We start from the raw sequence: 23199 nt of genomic DNA on the forward strand, positions 1-23199 counted from the left end.
ATTTTGCTACATTCATTGCGGGACACTGAATGAAAATGCAATTGTAAGTGTCTTGACTGTGAGTGTTAATGCATTTAAGAAAAATAGCATTTAAATTATAATGTTGCCACAGTTTTTGCTTGAACATGTTATACATATCTAATCATTTCTGTAATACATTTCCATTTTAATTTTGCAACTTATAAAGTGTTAAAATTAGTTTTCATTTTACATATTAAAACTGGTGTATGAAATGGCAAACAAAAATTATGTAATTTCATTTTCATTTTGCACCAAACGTTGCACAAACGTATTGGAAAATGTAAAGGTAAAAACAGAAATGCATTGTCATTTTACATATTGCATTCTCATTTTGCATATTACATCCCAAATTGAATATTGCTACACAAACGCTTACATATACAGGTCCTTCTCAAAAAATTAGCATATTGTGATTAAGTTCATTATTTTCCATAATGTAATGATAAAAATTAAACTTATATATTTTAGATTAATTGCACACCAACTGAAATATTTCAAGATTTTATTGTTTTAATACTGATGATTTTGGCATACAGCTCATGAAAACCCAAAATGCCAGTCTCAAAAAATTTGCATATTTCATCCGACCAATAAAAGAAAAGTGTTTTTAATACAAAGAAAGTCAACCTTCAAATAATTATGTTCAGTTATGCACGGAATACTTGGTCGGGAATCCTTTTGCAGAAATGACTGCTTCAATGTGGCGTGGCATGGAGGCAATCAGCCTGTGGCACTGCTGAGGTGTTATGGAGGCCCAGGATGCTTCGATAGCGGCCTTAAGCTCATCCAGAGTGTTGGGTCTTGCGTCTCTCAACTTTCTCTTCACAATATCCCACAGATTCTCTATGGGGTTCAGGTCAGGAGAGTTGGCAGGCCAATTGAGCACAGTAATACCATGGTCAGTAAACCATTTACCAGTGGTTTTGGCACTGTGAGCAGGTGCCAGGTCGTGCTGAAAAATGAAATCATCTCCATAAACCTTTTCAGCAGATGGAAGCATGAAGTGCTCCAAAATCTCCTGATAGCTAGCTGCATTGACCCTGCCCTTGATAAAACACAGTGGACCAACACCAGCAGCTGACATGGCACCCCAGACCATCACTGACTGTGGGTACTTGACACTGGACTTCAGGCATTTTGGCATTTCCTTCTCCCCAGTCTTCCTCCAGACTCTGGCACCTTGATTTCCGAATGACATGCAAAATTTGTCCAAAAGTCCAGTGCTGCTTCTCTGTAGCCCAGGTCAGGCGCTTCTGCCGCTGTTTCTGGTTCAAAAGTGGCTTGACCTGGGGAATGCGGCACCTGTAGCCCATTTCCTGCACACGCCTGTGCACGGTGGCTCTGGATGTTTCTACTCCAGACTCAGTCCACTGCTTCCGCAGGTCCCCCAAGGTCTGGAATCGGTCCTTCTCCACAATCTTCCTCAGGGTCCGGTCACCTCTTCTCGTTGTGCAGCGTTTTTTCCTTCCCACAGACTTCCCACTGAGGTGCCTTGATACAGCACTCTGGGAACAGCCTGTTCATTCAGTAATTTCTTTCTGTGTCTTACCCTCTCGCTTGAGGGTGTCAATGATGGCCTTCAGGTCGGCAGTCTTACCCATGATTGCGGTTTTGAGTAATGAACCAGGCTGGGAGTTTTTAAAAGCCTCAGGAATCTTTTGCAGGTGATTAGAGTTAATTAGTTGATTCAGATGATTAGGTTAATAGCTTGTTTAGAGAACCTTTTCATGATATGCTAATTTTTTGAGATAGGAATTTGTGGTTTTCATGAGCTGTATGCCAAAATCATCAGTATTAAAACAATAAAAGACCTGAAGTATTTCAGTTGGTGTGCAATGAATCTAAAATATATGAAAGTTTAATTTTTATCATTACATTATGGAAAATAATGAACTTTATAACAATATGCTAATTTTTTTGAGAAGGACCTGTAGTTCGGATTATTTTAAAAGTACATTCTAGATCGCATTTACATAGTGAAAGTTTTAAGGAGTTAGGTTTATTGACTGTGGGGGAAAAAAGGTGATATTTTTAAAAATGGGTATGACAGAATTGTCAATGTGGTTCCAAGTTATTTAGAAAATTATTTTTATATGGCGAGTCAGCAGCATTCCTATAAAACTAGGGGTAGAGATTTTAATATTTGTCCATGTAAATTTAAGTTTGGTGGGGACATTTTTTTTTTATATACTAGTGCTATAGCATGGAATAAATTACCAGCTTCAATAAAGGGAGTAAAAGAATCAGAGTTTTAAAAGATTGGTAAAAAGAGGTCTGATTGATGAGGGTAGTTGTGGTGATTTTATTGGAAATTGTGTGAATTAGTGGTGTGTCGTCAATTGTGATTTATATTAGTCAAATTGGTGAATTCTCTACTATATTGTTAATTAGATTTAATAAATGTGATTATAATTAAGACATACTGTTGCTTTGTCTGTTCTGCACATCTACATAACCTTTATTTTAACATTGAGGGCCTCAATGGAAATAATAGGTTAATAGGTTTCTGATTGGTATCGAAAATATTTGAATGAAACCCAGCCCTAGCAGCTCCTGTTTTTCTATCAATTAAGACCTCTTAAATGAAAAGACGTTTGTTATAGCCTACTATAAATAAAAAATATTAATTATAACCTTAACTGTAATAAAACTGCACTTAAGGGTGCTTTCACACTTGGTTCACTTGCCTGGTCCGAACCAGAGTTCGGTTGCTCCCCCCTCCCCCTGCCCCCGCTGGACTGTGTTCATATAATATTTGAGTCCGAACCGCGGATTGCTTGCGTCATCAAGCCAGCAGCTGTTTACCCCGTTGCTTGGTAAAGACAGCGCAGAAGGCGGCAAATGCACAACATTACTCTCTGCACTTATGTATTACGTTTTTGAACTGTTCGTTTTGTTTATAAAGCTTCGGTACATAACGGTCTTACGAATGTACTGAAAATGCTCTAAAGAACGTTGAAGGCGAACATAAATGAGATGTACAGCTCTCTGCTTGCAGCACGTCAGTCACACTCATGAGGAAAGTGAGTAAAACACACAAACACATTTTCATCAAGCATAAGCAGCGAACCGTACCAGAGTTCACACGAAGCGTACCCCCAGACCACCGTTTTTAAGTGAACTCGGGTACGGTTCGCGGGTGCGCATCAGAGTACGGAAGACAGCGTTCACATCATCCAAACAAACTGAACTCTGACATCAATCGAACCCGGGTGCGCACCAAAAGTGCTAGTGTGAAAGCACCCTAAAATAATTAAGACTAAGTTCCCTGTTACAGAAGCTTTAAACAAATGACCCCTAATGAAACTTAATCATGGTTTTAACTACTAAAAGTGTAGTAACCACTGTGTATTGACTACAATTTATATAAACTGTTTTACTACAAATATCATGGTTAAAGTATGGTTAGTGAAGCAAACTACAGTAACCATGATTTTAGGGGTTATATAGTGAAACCATGGTTAATTTTTTTAAGGAACACTCATACTTAAACATGAATACAGAAGCCTGTGTTTAAATAAAATGCTATCAGGTAGAAGAAATTACGATGCGAGTTAATGTCTTGCAGTCATTAAGATAAAAAAATGCAACTTAAGTCACCCTTAGAAATTATTAATAATAAAAACGACCATGTTGACCCACAATCAAACATATACATTTCTGAAATTGAGTAGGTAGGCGATTACATTTTTTTAATTTAAATTATATAATAAACACTATTTTTTTTGCCTTAATTGTTATTCCTTATTTATGAAAAAAAAACTCTACAGCGTCGCAATAGATCTCTAAACTCCATCTGTTGCATGGTCCCCAATCAGGCTAATTTAACGTCACACGCGAGCCAAACAACAAACCATTTAACTCCTGTCAAATTGTAATGTTTTATAAAGCATTTAAAATGTAAAAACCAAAACGTATGGCTACTTTGTATCTGTGGCGACATCTTGTCAAATGAATGTCAAATATCTTACTGATAATCAAGCGCGGATTCGAGTGCCGGGTGATGGCAAACTTCATCCAAAGAAGATCATTGTCACAATGAAACAATGGCTGATAGACGTCAGACACCACGACTCCATCCAAATTCTGCTGATGTCCTTGATGAACAAACAAATGGGTTTTATGAGAAGTCAGTCACACAAAATAACTTTTAAATGATCAAAGTGTTTAATTATTGAAAAACCGCTTAACTTACTCAAGTATCGCCAAGTCACAGGTTCTCTGGGAAATTCCTCAAATTCTTCATTTTGCGTGGGATTCGGTCTATTTCGTCCCGCGTTTCGCCATTTATCATTCAAGCCGTGGTCTTCACACGCGTGGCACTTGAACGTGTTTTCGATCGAAACATCTGCTAGATCTCTTGAAGATGTAGTGTTCAGATATACTTTACAAACATCATCATGCGCATCTTGGGTTCTCAAATACAACCTCTCCAAGTCTGCCGGAGACTGCTGTGCTTTGAGCGACTCGTGGGCTCGATTTGTATCAATTATTGCATCTTCGTCGATAAAATGGGCTAATGTAAATATTACAAATTCCCAATTTATCCATAATGCTATCAAGAACATCATAAATCTCATGTTCCACGTAATTTTAGGGCTGAACATGACATGTCACGAACCCAGATAACGTTTGGGGAAAAACTAAATCAAGCCTAAAAAAAAACCCCCTCCGGCCTAAGTGACCCTAAAAAACAGGCCAAACACTTACGTGCACACGTCAGGTCCTATTTATGAACTGCGCGGACCAATCACAGATTGCCGTGATGCAACGCCGTGTTAGAAAGTTTGTTTGTTCTTTTTTTCTTTTTTTTTTCCTTTTTTAATATAATGTAATCTGTTTTCATATAATAGCCTACAATATTTAATAAAAATGTCTGGCTTAAATTTTCTGTTAGCCTATAAAATACGATTATTGTACACTTGCTTATAATCATGAAAGCAGCATGAAGTTTATCATATAGGCTAATTATTTGTCTTTTAATTTCAGGATACTTCCAGTTCTTTTGCATCTCAGGACAGAGTTTTTGCAGCAATACCCAGCTAGACTTCTGTACATTTTCAATGTTGTCTACATACATCTTATTGATTCATTTTAATTGATTAAAAATCAAATAAAGAGGAATATGACACACCAGTGTTTAATGAACAAGGAATTCCTTAAAATATGAAGGAAAAAAAAATAATGTGTATATATAGTTTATGTTTATGTGTTGACTTATGTAAATGAATGTTCAAAATGATCGTAATCCCAGTGTACATTTATTCATTTATTCATTTATTTATTTATTTATTTATTTGAATATGTGGAACCAGAAGGACATAAATGACATTTCACCAACTTTATAGGTCGGTTGAAACAAAAATTTAACATAGTTTGATCTGACTTTGTGTACTGATTTTATTTTATTTTATTTTTAATAATTTACTTTGCCCTTTTGTCACTAATCAAGTAGTATTCCAAAAAAAAAGCAGAGAAATGTCTTTGCGCTGACAAAGGCAGTCCAACAGAGGAGGGAGGGTGGGGGTTCAAGAGATGGGTGTGGGGTAAGTGAGGACAAGCAATGCAAAAGGGGCATAGTTCATAAGGCCAGTAGATGCAGTAGATGAAGAGAGGAGCCTGGAGCAGGAGGAGCCAGGTGGGGAACCAGAGGCCAGCCAGGATAGCAGCCCATGGTGGAGTCGACGGTGGGAGGAGCCATGGTGGAGATTGGGCCGACAACACCAGGGGGCTGACAGAGACAGAGCCAGAGAAAGAGCAGCCCAGGATGGAGACGGAGAGCCGTAGAGCCAGGGTGACACCGAGGATCCAGAGGGCCAAGGTGGAGCTGGTGGCTCAGGTGACTGAGTTGGAGGTGGGGATCCAGAGCAACAGAGGACCGAAGTGGAGCTGGAGGGAAGGAGGAGCCAGAAAGAGAGGGGTGGAGGGATGGAGGCTCACTTGTTGTGTCAGCCATTTTGACTCATGTGCTATCCACAGGCTTTACCCTCCATACATTTCTCAGTGCTAAAATGGCATACAGTAGGTGCAGTTACACCCTTTTGGACCCAACTGGCTCAATTTTTTCAGTGTTAAGTCTTTTGGTTTCTAATGAATAACTTAATTATGAATTTACTTGTGTCCTTTTGGCAGTAGAAAGAGCTCAAGACCTTTCATTTGATATATATAAATCTCCATTTCACCCAAAATGTCACTTACGCCCTTGTGGTTCTCACCCCTTTTGCTTATACATAAAAATTGTAACATTTAATCTTACGCCAATTCAGCATGGTTTAAGAAGGGGACAAATTTTCAAGAAAAATAAGAACTGAATGTACATGTGAAGGATTGTGTATTTAATTAAGTGTACCATAAGAGTCAAATAGAAAGGGTCAACAGATAGCCATAAAAAATAAGAGATAACTTCTTTGTGTTCTCTTTATATGAGTAAAAACATAAATACTGTGTGTGTATACTGAACTCTGCTGAGAGCTCTCCTGACTGTACTGAATAAAACTGAGGGATGGAAAACTTCATCTTGCATGAATTCATTTTCAGCTTAACCTGCATAGTTATTGATGTTTTTTGTTTTGTTTAATGTTTTTACAGTTTTTGTTGAACAAAACCATAATTTGACATAATTTTCATCTTTTACAAAATTGCAGTTCTATTTATAGTTTTGTAATTGTTTTTATGTTCATATCCCCATATTATCCCCATACCACATATTATATCCTAATGTTTGGGGAGTTAACTGCTTTCATGTAGATATTAAGTAGTTTTATTGTTACAGCCCAGTCATATACAAAAAGCTTGTCTTTGTCTTGCCTAAATCATAATGTCTTTTTTCCTTATTGGTTTTGCAGATTTAATGCTCTTGTGTAATAAATTAACTTGATATTTTGTATCGTATTTCCCCAAAACACAAACACAAATAACATTGTACTTGACACATCTCTCCAATTATTACTTGACTGGGCACTCAAACCATTTGTTCAGTGTGATATGAAAATTAACAGCTCAGTGTTGCACCCTTTCAGAGCATGTAACACTTGCCTACAGCAAAAGGTTTTTCTTAGTAGAGTCCATTGAGGGAAGTCCAAAGACAAATAGTCTGGGTTTATCATATGTGCCTGGGAAAAGTTTCTGACATTGGGGGATTAGAGCAAACTCAGTGAAGTCAGTGCCAATCCAATCCAAAGTTTATCTGGTGACAGCTGTGTTGACTCTCTCTTGGGACAGACTACAATTTTTTTTTTAGCAGACCACTGCATTTTGACTTCTACAAAGTGAGAATTTGCATTTTGTCTCCACTAGTTGCACTTATAATTTGCTTAATATAAAACAGCTTCAAAGATGAGGTTGATGAAGAGTGATTTTAATGTTATATAATATTTAAAATAAAACTTTCCTTGTTCATGATTCATTGATGAACTCTCACACATGAGCTTCAGTTAAGCACTGCTGACATGCATGTGAGGCTGCTACTGCACGGTCGCGGTGATTTTGCCAAGTAAGACATGTTCCTGGATCAACATCTGATGATCCTGGATCAACATTATTCTCCAAAAATATAGACTAAACCCAATCCCTACCCCTAAACCTAACCCTAACCATAATTTATTCCTAAAATCAGTGGGAAATAATAGCTGATTAACAAGGTTGTAGAAGCACCTAACTCTGATTGTAAGCCTAAGACAGATATTTTCTGAAAAGTTATATCTCAATTCTGATTGGTTGATTGTAATGTCGTTCCAGGATCAACAAGGATGTTGATCCAGGAACATGTTGTACTTGGTGAAATCACGCTCGCTGCTACGGCACCTAGATCAACAGAAAAGATGTATATTAATATAAGAAAATAATATACAATGTAAATTAAAGTTTAAAATGTACTAGCAAAGCATATTATATTTCAGATCAGGACTTCCCAACAAGGAGTTTGTGGTCATGTAGGAATTCATGAGGTCATGAACTGCCAGAATGAAATATCTATAATTCAATAAATTATCGAAACTGAACAAAAAAATCAGTTGCTTAATTATTTCCAGATTTTTGTGAAGTCATTATGTTTATTGAAAGGTTAATGTTACTTAAAACAAATAATAGGGATTTGGCTGACCAAAAAAAAAAAAAAAAGGTTCGGTTGGTTTAGATAAACTTACCAGAAGAGATCGCTCAGCCAGCCATGACATGTTTTATAAAAGCTTGGATAAAGAACAGATTAATTTCAATGAGTTAACTTCATTTCATTAATTTTGTCAATAGAGGGAAGTCTTGAGTAACTGTTCTTACCTTCATAGTTAATACAACCATTTGTGTCCTCCTGCCCTGCCAGCAACTGATCCACTTCACCCTCAGACAGTCTCTCACCTGGAATTGAGCCAATGAGCAAAATCAAAATCACTTTATTATTAATGTGGTTTTATTTTATTATTATTATGTATTTATTTTATTTTATTACACTATTATATATTTTAAGGTTTTTAAAATTTGACCACAATCAATGGTCACATATATTTTTGTTTGTTTGTTTTTGCCACATTTTCCCTCCGTAATTCCATACCCAACGTAGCAAGCACATGGCGGAGTTCAGCCCCCATGACTGTTCCATTGCCTTCTTTGTCAAAAACCCTTAGGCCTTCCACAAAATCTTCAAATGTGCCCCTTCCAGTAGATTTTGAAACTTGTTGAAACATAGGCAGGAATGTCTCAAAGTCGATCAGTTTGGATTCCATCTCTGAATGACACAATTTAAATACAGCAATTAGTAAATTCTTAAATTATTTATATTTTTTTCACAATCTAATATAAATATACAGTTCAGCCGAAAATTAAAAATCCAAATGTCCTCCATTGACTTTATTTGAATGGGGGCTGAGACTTTTTTCCATGAAGGATCTACTTCTGGGTTTCATGCAAGAAATAAAGTCATACAGTTTTGGAACATGAGGATGAGTGTCAACTATCCCTTTAAGATTTCATAGCACAACTGCAAAAAGTAAATGTTATATTTAGTTAGTCTCCTTTGTCACCTGTGTTGTGTTGATATGTCCTAATGCATTCCTGCGGTTGGAACAACACTTTGACTTAGTGAGCCATCATGATGAGGATTAACTGGAGCTCAGCATTCAGAGAATCACTTTCAGATGTCACAGGGATCTTGACTGCTAGTGACATCTTTGACATTTGTGAAAATTAACACTCCAGTAATCTTTGTGACATATGTGTTAAGTCTTTCCTTTGGTTTGATCCTGAAGGATCCCATGGGATGCAGGAAAGCAATAGCTTGAGTCATTTTATAGACAAGTTATTCTCAACCATGTTACTGGAGCCACCCAACATTGCATACATAGTTTTGCAACTACCTTCAGGCTTTGGTTTTCCAAGAACATTCAAAACTTCAGCATTGGTTGGGTTCTGACCCAAAGCTCTCATCACATCTCCACACTGAGCTAGTGAGATCTTCATCTCCCCTGAGGGAGTTCCGGCGAACAACAGGAAAGCTTCTCTGAACTCTGTATAAATGTGAAATGACAAAGTTAGTTCATTAAAATTAAGTTGATCAAATTATCTTTTCAGGCTGTTCCTTACCTTCAAGTTGTCTAGCACTGAGATTACCCTGAAACCCAGAACAAGAGATTGTTTTTTAGTTTTTGTAGATGTTTATGATTTGGAATTTGCACTAATTTATAGTCATTTTATTTTATTTATTTATTGGTTTATTTAACAATGCAGTATATCATTTCAATAATGGTCCACATACAGGCTTCTAGCCAAAGGCAGCGCCAGTCCCTGGTTAGGCTTTATTAACAACAGTAAAACAAGAAATCACACAAAAAAACTAAGCAAAAGTAAAAATTATAACATTAATAATAATAATAAAGTGCTGAGGCTGTGTACGACCATCAGTATTCACAACATTGTTTGAACCACTTTTTTAAATTTCTTTCTAAAATGTTCAACTCTGTTTGCATATTCATGTTCAGCTGGCAGGCTTTTCCTTGAACTGAAAATGTGGGTTGTGCAGATTTAGTTTTTCCTCTACTGTGGAATTCTAATTAGTTGCACCTCTTGTATAGTGATCCCCTTACTACTCTGCTTTGATATTAATTGGCATATAATTTCTAAAACAAGATTATTTAAACATTTAAAAACCATTTTGGTTTCTTGTCCAAAAGTTTATATAGAGATCTTACAGGTAAATATATAAATTCAATTATGGTCATATAGTGCTGACTCGCACTTGAAATATATTTTTGCATTTTTTGATCATTCATGATCTTCTACCATGTTCTTAACTGCACAGATGTTAGCGTCATATGTTAAATAACAGTCTGGCAGTTATTCTGCGATCATTTTTCCTGGCACCATGAATAATCTCCCCTCAGTCTGTTTATGAGATCATACCATCCATGTACGTCTCCCTGGAGAGTCTAAGGAAATGTGTGAATGCAGTGGTGTGTAGGACGACCTCATAGCTCAGTAGCAGGTGTGTGTAGATCCATGTAAAGAACATCTACTGGAATCTGGCCATGAAACAATGTGTATTGTACAGTTCATGCCCAGGCAATTACATAACTGCTTAGCAAAATGTGCCATTTTATTAATAGAAATGATCACTGAGAAATACTGAGCATATTATTATTAATAATAATAATATTTTAATTACCGTTTGCATTTACGTCCACACCATTTTGGTTATTCACCATTATTTTGCCTGATATTGAAGATTTACAGACCAATATTATATATTTAATTGTTTCCACCCTTTAAAAGTTAATCTTGCTTTAAACTGAATTGTGATTTTTTTCTTTAGAAGCACATATGTGAGTTCTTGTGCATATTTCTTTAAAAAGTTATTAATCTTGCTTTACATTATAATGTAATATTTATGTTAGTTTTAGTGTTTATTTATTTATTATTTTCCTATAAATTTCAGTACTAATACATCTCTATTTTAAATAAATATGTGGACATTTTCATTTTAGAAACTTTTGATCATTGTGCCTCATTTTAAATTTTTCAAAAGATTAAACCCTAATTTTGATTAAACAATGCTTGTCAGTAATGTGAAAATCTAGATTTAGAATCTATAATTTAGTCTTTTTAATTTAGAAAAAAAAACGTACACATTTAAATATAGACACCAACCACAATTGTGGGCCCATCAATCCAGCCCACCAGACAACGGAGTAACATTAAATACCATAACATTACACAGAGACTTACCGCAGCGACAGGATCATATTTGACAGCTGGATTTGGAGGAGAAGCTGGTGCTTTGGCTGGTTCTGGGGCTGCTGCCACTGGGGCTGGTCCAGGTGCAGGGGTGGCTTTTTCAGGAGGTTTTGTAGCTGACTCTGGTGTTGCAGTTGAGGCAGAAGCAGCTGTTTCCAGTTCTGGCGTTGTTGGTTTAGGATCGGCTGCTGATGCTGGTTCTGCTGCTCCAGAAGCTGGTTCTTCTTTTGGAGCTGGGGCTGACTTTCCTTCTTTTTTGGACATTGGCTTTTGTGAAGCCATGGTGGTGTAGTCACAACAAGTGAATGGACAAAAATGAAACCTTATTCAAATGTTTGACTGGTGTTGATTGGTACGAGTCGGAGCCCTATATGTTATATACTCAGCTCTATCTCCCTAAATTTGCTGCACCTCCCTAATATTACTCACATTTCTAAAAAAGGAAAGAATGTTGTGACTCCAGTGGGTCCACTAAACTTCACAGGATATAAATCCCCTCCCCATTTTACATTGTCATACCTTTTCTGTCTGGTCACAGCATGACAATATTTTGTATTAGGTACTATAAATGTGTAGATGGATATGACATTTTGTGTTCTGCTACTTGACATCATCCTGACATATAAAGGATAAGTAAGGATGAGAGCAGCAGTAGGAGAGCTTTTAATAGACACAAATGCTGCAGCTTAACTGTACCCTACACAATAACACCTCATTTACACCTGCTCTGCTTTTTCAAAGCATATGGGCATTTTTGGTCCTGTGAACTTTTGGAAAATATATTGCCTCACTTTTAACTTTTCACACACTCTTAAATTATTAGCTAATAATGTCTAGCTTTAAACATACATACCCACAAACCTAATTTTCTAAGTCATTTTCTCCATTTACACCATCAACATCTTTCACATTTTCCATCACATTTCAAATGATGTATACTGTTGCAAAATTGTTGGTCATAAAGGAAATTACACCTTAACTGAAGAAAATAAATTCAACAAAAAATAAATAGAAAATACATTTTACACAATAAATAATGAAAATATTATGATTATTTCACTTGAAATAAGATGTGATGGCTTGTTATATATATAAAGGGTAAAAGTCTGGATTTGTTTATATTATATATATTATATATATATATATAGATACATTGACCTTCATTGCTGCCTCGATAGTTTCTAAACATACCAATGAATATTCACACATTCATTTCTGCATTTTCAAATTCTCACTTTTTCACTTTAAACACCTCTGAATATTGTATGAATGTATCGCTCTGCTCAAGATTTTCTGCTTTCAGTCTACACCAACCTCAGCTCCTCAGGGGAAGGACAGGCTTTAAAAATGGATGGACGGGTGGCATGGTCAATCTTCAACATACAGAATAAGCATTACTGTCCTCTTAATTACAGGAAAAATAAACGCCTAATTCCAAAATCCTGTAAAACACACAATAAGCTGCATTAAAATCAAAATCGTTTGTCAACCAACACTTTTAAAAATGTTTTTAATTATAATATAAAACAGACTGTGGTTTGGAGGGACTTTGTCATTTGCATACCTCTGAAGTAATGTCATCCTTTCAACTTATAAATAGTGATTTAAGTTCACTCATGCAGTAAATGGTGCTGGATAAAAGACTCATTTAACCCCCCTAGTGTGAAAAAGCAGGCAGGTAGAATGAATGCAGAGACACACTCACACACTGTTACACACACACACACACACACACACACGTACACGCACACGCACAAACACACACACACACACACACACACACACACACACACACACACACACACACACACACACACACACACAACAGTTCATTTCAAGGTTGCGTTAGATGCAGAATGTTATTATTGTAAATATAATGGAAGGAAACCCGTACCCAACTATTATTAAATTTGTTTTAAGTATCAGTGATACTTTAATGGTGTGAGGTGAGAAGGGCCCTTTGTACATCCCCCATCTGTTGCATTAAATCGGTTGGAGAGATGAGAATTACTCTGAATGAGCACTGGGATATTTGTGTACTGACAAAAACAACAGACAATAGAGCTACGCTTTATGTTGGGCAACACAACGGACCTACATATTTTAGACCGGGAATTATTGTAATTGTAAGAAAAAACATCATGGACCTTATAGGTGGTGTTATTATCTGGTCTCTTATAATTACATGTGAAGGGGTAGGTTTGAATGTTGGCACTTTTTTCTTTAAAATGGCAACAATTAAATAAAACATGAAAAAAAACTTAAACTAAAGAGCATTTCAAAGCATTTATTGGAAGTTCTTTGTGTCGTTGATGTGCATGTACAGTATTTATGTTTTCCATGTTTAAACAATTCATCCAATGTTCTATTGCATCTACAAAAGAAGCTGATTGTCAGCTCAAAAACAGTTTAAAACAGTCTTCAACTTTACAGGGTTTTTTTTTTACGATTGCTTATATACAATTTTAAAAACAAGGCTCATTTTGTCAAAACACTACACACAATTAACACATCCACACACACAAGTATCATAACATTCATCTCAGATCTTTTGCAAAATGAAGCACTTCGTTCAAAACTTTAATTTAACAAAACCCAATTTTGGTACCATTTGGCACACACATGGTTCATACAGTTGGATTCTGTTTGAAGCACTTAGACACTGGGTACAATCTTAAACACTTTTAACATTCCTATTTTTATGCAGTTTTTAATTTTTTTTCTTTTTTTTAAGTTATTGTTAAAGTACAATAACTTACAAACCTGATTCCAAAAAAGTTGGGACACTGTACACATTGTGAGTAAAAAAGGAATGGAATAATTTACAAATCTCATAAACGTTTAATTTTTTAAGTGAGACATTTTGAAATGTCATGCCGGATATTGGCATTTTAGATTTCTTGAGAGCTACACATTCCAAAAAAGTTGGGACAGGTAGCAATAAGTGTCACACTCCTGGACTCTTTATGTGTGGTTTTTGCCCCTGTGACCCAGTATCTGTCTCTCCGTGTTTGGTTAATTTGATTCCAGATGTGTCTAGTTTCTTTCTCATGTGTTCCATGTCCCCGTTAATTAACTTATTCCATGCACCCATCTGCCCTTCGTTATCCTGTCCTTAAATACCCATGTCTGTTCAGTCTGTGTTTGTTGGGTCTACAAACCACATACGTGTGTTTTCCTCTGTAGTCCATGTTGGATATACCCTGTGTTGGATTATTAAAGTCTTATTTTGCTTATCCATAGCTCTGTGTTCCTTCCAGGCAGCTTGATGTGACAATAAGAGGCCGGAAAAGTTAAATATACATATAAGGAACAGCTGGAGGACTAATTAGCAAATTATTAGGTCAGTTGGCAACATGATTGGGTATAAAAAGAGCTTCTCAGAGTGGCAGTGTCTCTCAGAAGTCAAGATGGGCAGAGGATCACCAATTCCCCCAATGCTGCGGTGAAAAATAGTGGAGCAATATCAGAAAGGAGTTTTTTAGAGAAAATTGCAAAGAGTTTGAAGTTATCATCATCTACAGTGCATAATATCATCCAAAGATTCAGATAATCTGGAACAATCTCTGTGCGTAAGGGTCAAGGCCGGAAAACCATACTGGATGCCCGTGATCGTTGGGCCCTTAAGCCTGGAACACACCAAGCCGACGGTCGGCCGTGGGGCAGTTTATGTGAGTCGGCCGACTAAGTTTCCTCAGTGTGTTCCGCACCATCAAATGAAATTGGTCCTCGTCTGCTTTTCTTCTGCCGATTCGACATGTTGAATCGGCGTCGGGCCGTCGGTGAAAGAGGGAACTCTGATTGGCTGTTCAGCTTAGTGAACGAGTCAGTGGACGAGAATAATAGCAAAACAGCGAGCAAAGTCAAAATGGTACAGATAGAGCTGTACAGAGGCTGTTCTAATGATATGTCATCTTACCTGATTGTTCCTTGGCGAATATTTCAATATTAACACGAGAGGAGTGGAATAAAGAAAGTGTTTAGCAGGGTTAATATTCAAAACAGTAAGCACGCGCTGCTTTGTTTACGGTTTGTATAACTTCAGCCGGCAGCGTCAGTTTCCCTTTTTGAATGACGAATATAGACGATTATATCTGCAGAAATAGACAGTTGTCTCATTTACACGCAGGCGCAGAACACGCATTCTACCTAACAGTCGGCAGTAGTTCTCTCGTGTGTTCAAGTGCAGATTTTTACCCCGACGCGAGGCGACAACACAGTTGGCTTTCATCAGCGCTAGTTCGTCGGCATCGTCTTGGTGTGTTCCAGGCTTTAGTCAGCACTGCATCACATACAGGAATGCTACTGTAATGGAAATCACAACATGGGCTCAGAAATATTTCCAGAAGACATTGTCAGTGAACACAATCCACCGTGCCATTCGCCGTTGCCGGCTAAAACTCTATAGGTCAAAAAAGAAGCCATATCTAAACATGATCCAGAAGCGCAGGCGTTTTCTCTGGGCCAAGGCTCATTTAAAATGGACTGTGGCAAAGTGGAAAACTGGTCTGTGGTCAGATCAGATCTTTTTTGATAACTGGGACGCCATGTCATCCAGATTAAAGAGGACAAGGACAGCCCAAGTTGTTATCAGTGCTCAGTTCAGAAGCCTGAATCTCTGATGGTATGGGGTTGCAGGAGTGCGTGTGGCATGGGCAGCTTACACATCTGGAAATGCACCATCAATGCTGAAAGGTATATCCAAGTTCTAGAACAACATATGCTCCATCCAGAGGTCGTCTCTTTCAAGGAAGACCTTGCATTTTCCAACATGACAATGCCAGACCACATACTGCATCAATAACAACATCATGACTGTGTAGAAGAAGGATCTGGGTACTGAAATGGCCAGCTGCAGTCCAGATCTTTCACTCATAGAAAACATTTGGAGCATCATAAAGAGGAAGATGCGACAAAAAAGACCTAAGACAGTTGAGCAACAAAGGCCTGCATTAGACAAGAATAGGACAACATTCCTATTCCTAAACTTGAGCAACTTGTCTCCTCAGTCCCCAGACGTTTGCAGACTGTTATAAAAAGAAGAGGGGATGCCACACAGTGGTAAACATGGCCTTGTCCCAACTTTTTTGAGATGTGTTGATGATATGAAATTTAAAAAACTTTTTTCCCTTAATGATACATTTTCTCAGTTTAATAACTGTCACTCACATTTTTTAACATAGACTTTATAGTGCACGATCCAAACTTAAATTTTTATAATTCATGAATGAAAACATTAATGAAAACATGAATGAGTAACATATTGATGCACCGTTTACATGGTAATGTAATGTCTGATTTTAAAATGGGTTTAAAGGATGAATTTTGAGATTTTAAGTTTTCAGTCGATATATAATTTCTGATGATTTCTAAAATGTGATAGAGAAAAAGGCAACGAAGTTTAAACAAAGGTCAAAACTCCTGTTATAATGTAGATTTTTGAGGGTACACTCTTGTCATAATTTAATCTATTACTTTTCCTACATAATTTTAAACAAAAAACATTGGTAAAATATATAGTCGGGAGTCTTAGACCTTTCCGACGATATATAGTTTGTCAAGATTAGATAAGATTTAATTGTAAAATTGTGAAGTAAATATAGGTGTCCCATACACGGGACAGGGTGACAGTTAAAGGGTTAAACATCTGATATGTCATCTATGTTGTATTCTGAATAAAATATTGAAAATTGAAACTTCCGCATCATGCATTCTGTTTTTATTCACAATTTGTACAAGTGTCCCAACTTTTTGGGAATCGGGTTTGTAATTTGGAAAGCAGAGTTTTTAAATGGCAAAGAAGTGACATTATGTTAGATTTCTATGTCTAATGTAGAGAAGTGTGTTAGTGTTTTGCAAAAAGTGCAGATCTGGGCTGAGGTTTTGCTCTTTGAGCTGGATGATGACATCATTGAATTCAATGATGAACTGCCTTTTTGCATTGACACACTATTTTCTCATGTAATACTGTTCAGTTGCTTTGTTATAATCTCTATGGTTAAAAGGTGACTTGACAGACATTGACTAGCAAAAGGATTCCTATTTCCCAAAAGTAGGTTTGTATGATATCAGTGTTTTGAATTGATCTGAATAGTTTTCTCTAGGCAGTGAAGAAGTGTGTATTTGGCAGGTTTGTGTGTCATTTGAGGCCAAAGTTTGAGACTGGCAAAAGAGAATGTTTTTGAATAAAATGTTTGACTTTGACCAGGAAGTTTGAAATCTGCACAAGTTGGTGTGTAGATGGTCAATCTGCAATATACAGAATAAACATTACTACTGTCCTCTTAATTACAGGAAAAATAAACAGCTAATTCCAAAACTCTGTTAAATACACAATAAACTGGATTAAAATAAATGTATATTCAAAATATATTTAATTACAACAACAACAAAAAAAAACAGCCTATGGTTTGAAGGGACTTTGTCATTTGCATACCTCTGAAGTAATGTCATCCTTTTAACTCAGAAAAAGTGATTTAAGTTCACTCATGCAGTAAATGGTGCTGGATAAAAAACTCATTTAACCTCCCTAGTGTGATGAAGCAGGCAGGTAGAAGACGAATGAATGACTTGAATGCAAAGGTATAACAAATGAAAAAAAAAAAATCTCACCATCTGCTGCATTTAATCAGTTGGAGAGATAGATGAGAATTACTGTGAATGAGCACTAGCTGGGATATTTGTGTACTGATAAAAACAACAGGCAATAGAGCTACACTTTATGTTGGTCAACACAACTGACCTACATGCAAATATTTACACCTTATTACCACATATCTGTAAGAAGAAACAAAATGGACCTTATTTATGGCTTCATCATCTGGACTCTTATGGTTACATGTGAAGGGGTAGGTTATGTTTCTAGATATTTGTTTCTTTGAAAAAGCAATTATTAAATAAGACATGCAAAAAGGTTATTCAAAAGATTGATGTTTCTAAGGAAGAACTAATAGTGTGCATGCACTTACATGTTTTTCAGATGAAGACAGTTCATCCTGAATGTTCTATTGTATTGCATCTACAAGAAAAAGAAGCTGATTGTCAGCTCCAAATTGGTTTAACACAGTCTTTATTCAACTACAATGCTACCAATACAGGTGAGCTTCACAGATACTCAAAACCTGAGCAATTATTGTCCATTTCATCAAGATGTTCAAAAGTGTATATCCTCATGGCTTATTACATTGCCTTTTTGAGCATCATTAAGTGTTTAGATGTAGTTATAGTAGTAGTTATGCATAAATCCCTCAATTGTGTCCTATAAGTGTGAAAATGTATTCAGTTAATTTTATTGAGATGTTCTTCAACCCTTAATTTGATACTTTAGAAGGACAAATTATCCAAAAATAAAAATTCTTCTACTCACACTGATGTCATTCCAAGCCTGTACGTTTCTCCTTCTTCTTGGAAACATGAAGATAATTTATGAAATGTCTCAATTGTTTTGTCCATACGATAGAAGTCAGTAGTATCCAAAATGGTTGGTTACTAACATTCTATTTTCTGTGTTCAGCATATTAGACATGACAGTGGTTAAATGATTACAGAATTTGTATTTTTAAACTATCTCTTTAATTTGCAAATAAAAAGACATAAATTGTCCTTGTTTATAGGCATATTTAAACACTGAGTCTTATAAAAGACTAAAATATGATCTGCATTTTTAAAGAGAAAGGTCACTGACAATTAAATTTTTTTTAACTGCCATAAAAGTAGTACTTATAAAGTTGTGTTAAGAACAGACCAACATTCAAAGCATTAATTACTCCATTAATTACTGTCATGGTCCATTCACTTTCATTGGAATTTATTTATTTGTTGTTTTAATTATGCAACATCTGTACAGAACTACTGTACAATATATGTTAAGACTACATACAGTACATCGCTTATAAGATGACATGTGTTTATTAGCATTAACAGTTACAGGAGTTCATAGGAAAACAAACTTTTGACTAGAGCTGAATAAGGACACTGTTGTATTTTTATAGTGGCTCTACAGCAGAATTTTGATTTGTCATATATCTGATGCATCACTGTTAAATATTCTAACGCTGCTTTGAAATAGTCTCTAGTCTATTGTATAAAGTGCTATATAAATAAAGGTCGCTTTACTCATGCTAAGAATCAATTTTATTTTTATTAAGAAATAAACTTGTACCACTGTGGATGTCTTCAGGTTGTGTGGTTGAGTGGGATGGTGTGAACTGCTGGCCTGCAGTCAGTGTAGGAGAGAGAGTCTCAGTGTCTTGCCCACCTCCTCTCCTCAAGTCTCATGGTAACTTCAACAGCAACACCACTGTAACATAACTATTCCTACTGGCCATAAAAGTGCAATGCTATGTTATAAATGTAAAACAAGTGTTTTCGATTTTGGACTTCTTCAGAGTTGATCACCCGCACCTGCACTAGTGAGGGATGGAGTAGGTTGAGTGTGTCTTATTACGATGCCTGCTTCCAGGACAACAGCACAGAGCAGGAAGAGACTGGACACAGAGTAAACAGCCTTGAAGAACTCTATATTTGATATTATTTGCAAATGAATGCTATTACTGTGTTTCTGGAATGGTTCCGGTTCTTGCAGAGTGTTACTGTACTGTCGGAAGTGAAGAGTGTCATTTTTGCACCACCAGTGTTACCAAATGTAAAACTGACCTGTTATCAGAGAGGTTTCCTGAACACTTCACCTTTGTCCAAATGGCTTTAAAAAAAAAACAAAAAAAAAGTGAGGTGTCAGAAATGCCTCTATATTTTGCCACATGTTTTCATATTTTATCTTATTGGTTTAGGCCTTGCGTATGTGTCAAAACACTTTTTGGGGATCATTTTTACACATTTGTCAACGTTTTGTGTTTAACCTGTAGCCAAAGTTTTTTTGGGCATATTGACAAATTGTAATATCCCATACTTTATTTACTTATCTGATAATATTATAATAGAAATTAAAACAACAAATATTTGTCACCAAAAGATGGTGCTTCATGTTTAAACTCAAACCTTAAAGCAATTATGCTACAGGAAGAATTAAAATCATGAAAAAATTACACACTTCACCTTGAATTTTATTGAATAAAATTGACCCAAGATGAATCAAATGGTATCTTAACTTGATATTTTCCATTTTACTGTGGTAGCGAGAGTACTTTGCCAGGGTGAAGTTGATATACACAGTTGGGTATGGCATGTCCATTGGCTCGCTCTGCATTGCAGTCTTCATCTTCTGCATCTTTAGGTACCGCTTACATTAAATATTCACTTTTTGCTTCAGTGCCTTTACGCATTCACTGTCACAATGCATGCAGGAATTCAGTTGAGGTGACCTTATTTTTTTTTTTTTTTTTTTTACATTTGCATCAATGAATGCTGATGTCATATAATATTGACAGTTTTTCATTAACCCCACAGGAAGCTTCTGTGTACACGGACCTACATCCACCTCAACCTCTTCTCCTCATTCATCCTGAGGGCTTTGGCTGTGTTTGTGAAGGATGCAGTGTTATTCGCGGATGAGACTGTCAATCACTGCACAGTCTCTACGGTATGTTACACCAAAGAAATGACTGATAAGATCAACATAAAAAATGCCATAGCTTGAAACATGTATTTTAAAGTGATCATCTGCCCCTCTGTAATTGAATGCTACGGTATATTTCATCTGGCAGGTTTTGTGCAAAGCTGTGGTGACATTTTTCCAGTACTGTGTGTTATCAAATTTCTACTGGCTGCTCATTGAGGGACTTCATCTTCAGACACTGCTAGCATTCACCTTTACCCACACAAGAACATTTTTCTGGTGCTATATTCTTATTGGCTGGGGTAAAACCACATTGTACATTTACATTAAGTGTATTTTACACACAAACTGCTGATTATATACGTTTTCTCAAATGCACATATATTGTTTTCTCTGTAATACAGGGGCGCCATCTGTCACAGTAATAATCTGGACATTCTTCAAACATAAATATGATAATCATGGGTGAGGATGAGATTTTTGTGTAGTGCATTTGGACAATTACTACATATGGGAAGCACAGTTACAAGATCTGGAGCTAAAAGTGAAAGTAAATGTGTAAATGTGCACTCATGTATCATAAACAACAGTGTTTTAATGTGTTGGTAGGTGCTGGGATGACCTGGATAGTGGATATTGGTGGATCATCAAAATTCCCATTTTGCTTTCTGTATTTGTAAGTTTATGCAAAAGACATTACATGTTTCCATTACAAATTTTTTTTTATTCTCTTATATTCATTCATTCATCAATCTATTATATATTACTGTGAATTTCAGTTACTTCCTGTTAAAATATTTTCTCCTATCCCATTTTAATATAAAGTAAAAACTACAGTTAAGGCATTTGTAGCATTTGCCTGAAAACACTGTGGCTATGGTTTGGTACACTTTAAAAACTTGTAACCTGCACTTCTTACCTTAAAGAGCTCTTTCTACTTCACGTAATCTATAAAACAATATATATATATATATATATATATATATATATATATATATATATATATATATATATATATATATATATATATATATATATATATATATATATATATATATATATATAATTATTATTATTATTATTATTATTATTATTATTATTATTTTTAATATAAATTAATGTATCTGGGTTCATTCGATAATTTTATATATATTTTTAATTTTTTTTTTTTTTACTTGGACAAAACCAGTTAATGTCTATTTTTTTAGATAGATTTATCATCATAAAATTACTTATAATGTTTGACTATAAACCAAAAAAAATATGTTTTTAATCTTTACAGGTGAACTTTTTGGTGTTTGTTAACATAAGCAGGATTATAGTTGTGAAGACAAAAACCCCAGAACTCAATGGAGGAGACCGACAACTTTACAGGTGAGATCTATTCCATAATTGCCATTTGTAAACATCACACTACTACATGGCTATTTTTCGTACTTTACATACAATATGAATCTCCGATCTCTTTTATCTACCATTCAGGCGACTGGCGAAGTCAACTCTTCTACTCATCCCTCTTTTTGGAGTACACTACACTGTATTTGCTTTGTTTCCCGAGAATGTGGGACTAGAGGCGAGACTCTTCTTTGAACTTGTGCTAGGTTCCTTCCAGGTACTGTTCAGCCACATAATGCAATCTACTTTGCAGCCCAGGAATGCCAACTACACACTCTATCAAAAAAATTTTTTTTTTAATGAATAGCCATCTAATAAATGAGCCATCACTGTAGTTATTATCTCTCTCATTTGAGAAGTGAAGAGCTTAAGAGATGTCTCTATCTGTGGAGCCTGTTCATAAGTGAAACTCTGCCCTCTACTGTAAATGAACTTGAAATACAAAAGCTTTCTTAACAGTGTCATTTTAAATTAAACAATTTTAATCTTCAGCAAAATGAAGAAATATATGAATCCAGTACTAAAACAGGAGTGGTTCACATCAGTCCTGGAGAGCCACAGCCCTGCAGAGTTTTGCTCAACCCTAATCAAACACACCTGAACAACCTCACCAAGGTCTAAGGGGTTACTAAAAGCTACAGACAGGCGAGTTTTTATCAAGGTTGGAGAATTACTCTGCAGGACTGTCGCTCTCCTGGCCCGACGTAGGCCTCCCCGTCCAAAAACAAATCCATAAAGTCTCAAAGACTTGACTTTATGCTACTGCAAATGTCAAACTATTAATTATGGCATTTCTTTGAAGGGTTTCATTGTGGCATTGTTATACTGCTTCTTGAACTGTGAGGTAAGATCTAATACACTTTTGAGAGCATATGAACATGTAAAGAAGCATTGTATGACCTTATCAGTCAATTGATTCATGTTTTTGTTTGTTTGTTTGTTTGTTTGTTTTTAAGGTGCAGAATGAAATAAGAAAAGAGATTGGGAAGTATAAGTTCCGAACTGACAACAACACTTTCCACATGGCAACCCAGGACTTCACTGCATAA

The 23199-nt window shown here is 36.0% G+C and overlaps 3 protein-coding genes and 1 long non-coding RNA gene across 5 annotated transcripts in view; 1 reads left to right on the top strand and 3 right to left on the bottom strand.

The window, feature by feature from the left end:
• LOC132120933 (mucin-2-like) overlaps positions 1-4709 on the bottom strand; it is a 28493-nt gene extending 23784 nt beyond the window's left edge. Inside the window, exons 1-2 of the mRNA XM_059530153.1 lie at positions 4217-4709; positions 3993-4118 (exon numbers count right to left, since the gene is read on the bottom strand). Of these exons, the coding sequence (XP_059386136.1) occupies positions 3993-4118; positions 4217-4628 (538 nt within the window). The 5' untranslated portion in view covers positions 4629-4709. The remainder of the gene's footprint in view (positions 1-3992; positions 4119-4216) is intronic.
• A 2648-nt stretch (positions 4710-7357) lies between these two features.
• LOC132121234 (myosin light chain 4-like) lies at positions 7358-9514 on the bottom strand. Its single transcript, XM_059530439.1, has 5 exons — positions 9369-9514; positions 8567-8740; positions 8296-8373; positions 8164-8207; positions 7358-7491 (listed from the first exon to the last, which is right to left on the bottom strand). Exons 1-4 carry the CDS (start codon positions 9469-9471, stop codon positions 8179-8181), a joined length of 384 nt encoding a protein of 127 aa, XP_059386422.1. The 5' UTR covers positions 9472-9514; the 3' UTR covers positions 7358-7491; positions 8164-8178.
• Positions 9515-11222: 1708 nt separating this feature from the next.
• On the bottom strand, positions 11223-13097 carry LOC132121235 (uncharacterized). Of its 2 annotated transcripts, none has more exons than XR_009426256.1 (3): positions 12806-13097; positions 12556-12614; positions 11223-11508 (listed from the first exon to the last, which is right to left on the bottom strand). It is a non-coding gene; the product is annotated as an uncharacterized LOC132121235 (long non-coding RNA). The 2 variants fall into 2 exon arrangements; XR_009426257.1 differs by having other exon boundaries at positions 12556-12683.
• Positions 13098-18035: 4938 nt separating this feature from the next.
• Positions 18036-23199, top strand: ghrhr2 (growth hormone releasing hormone receptor 2). Its single transcript, XM_059530182.1, has 13 exons — positions 18036-18089; positions 18221-18338; positions 19421-19519; positions 19629-19738; positions 20376-20473; positions 20647-20779; positions 20904-21057; positions 21160-21220; positions 21365-21431; positions 22038-22129; positions 22238-22367; positions 22953-22994; positions 23107-23199. Exons 1-13 carry the CDS (start codon positions 18036-18038, stop codon positions 23197-23199), a joined length of 1251 nt encoding a protein of 416 aa, XP_059386165.1.

Source organism: Carassius carassius, chromosome 39 (assembly GCF_963082965.1).
Source record: "Carassius carassius chromosome 39, fCarCar2.1, whole genome shotgun sequence".
Classification (NCBI taxonomy): Eukaryota; Metazoa; Chordata; class Actinopteri; order Cypriniformes; family Cyprinidae; genus Carassius; species Carassius carassius.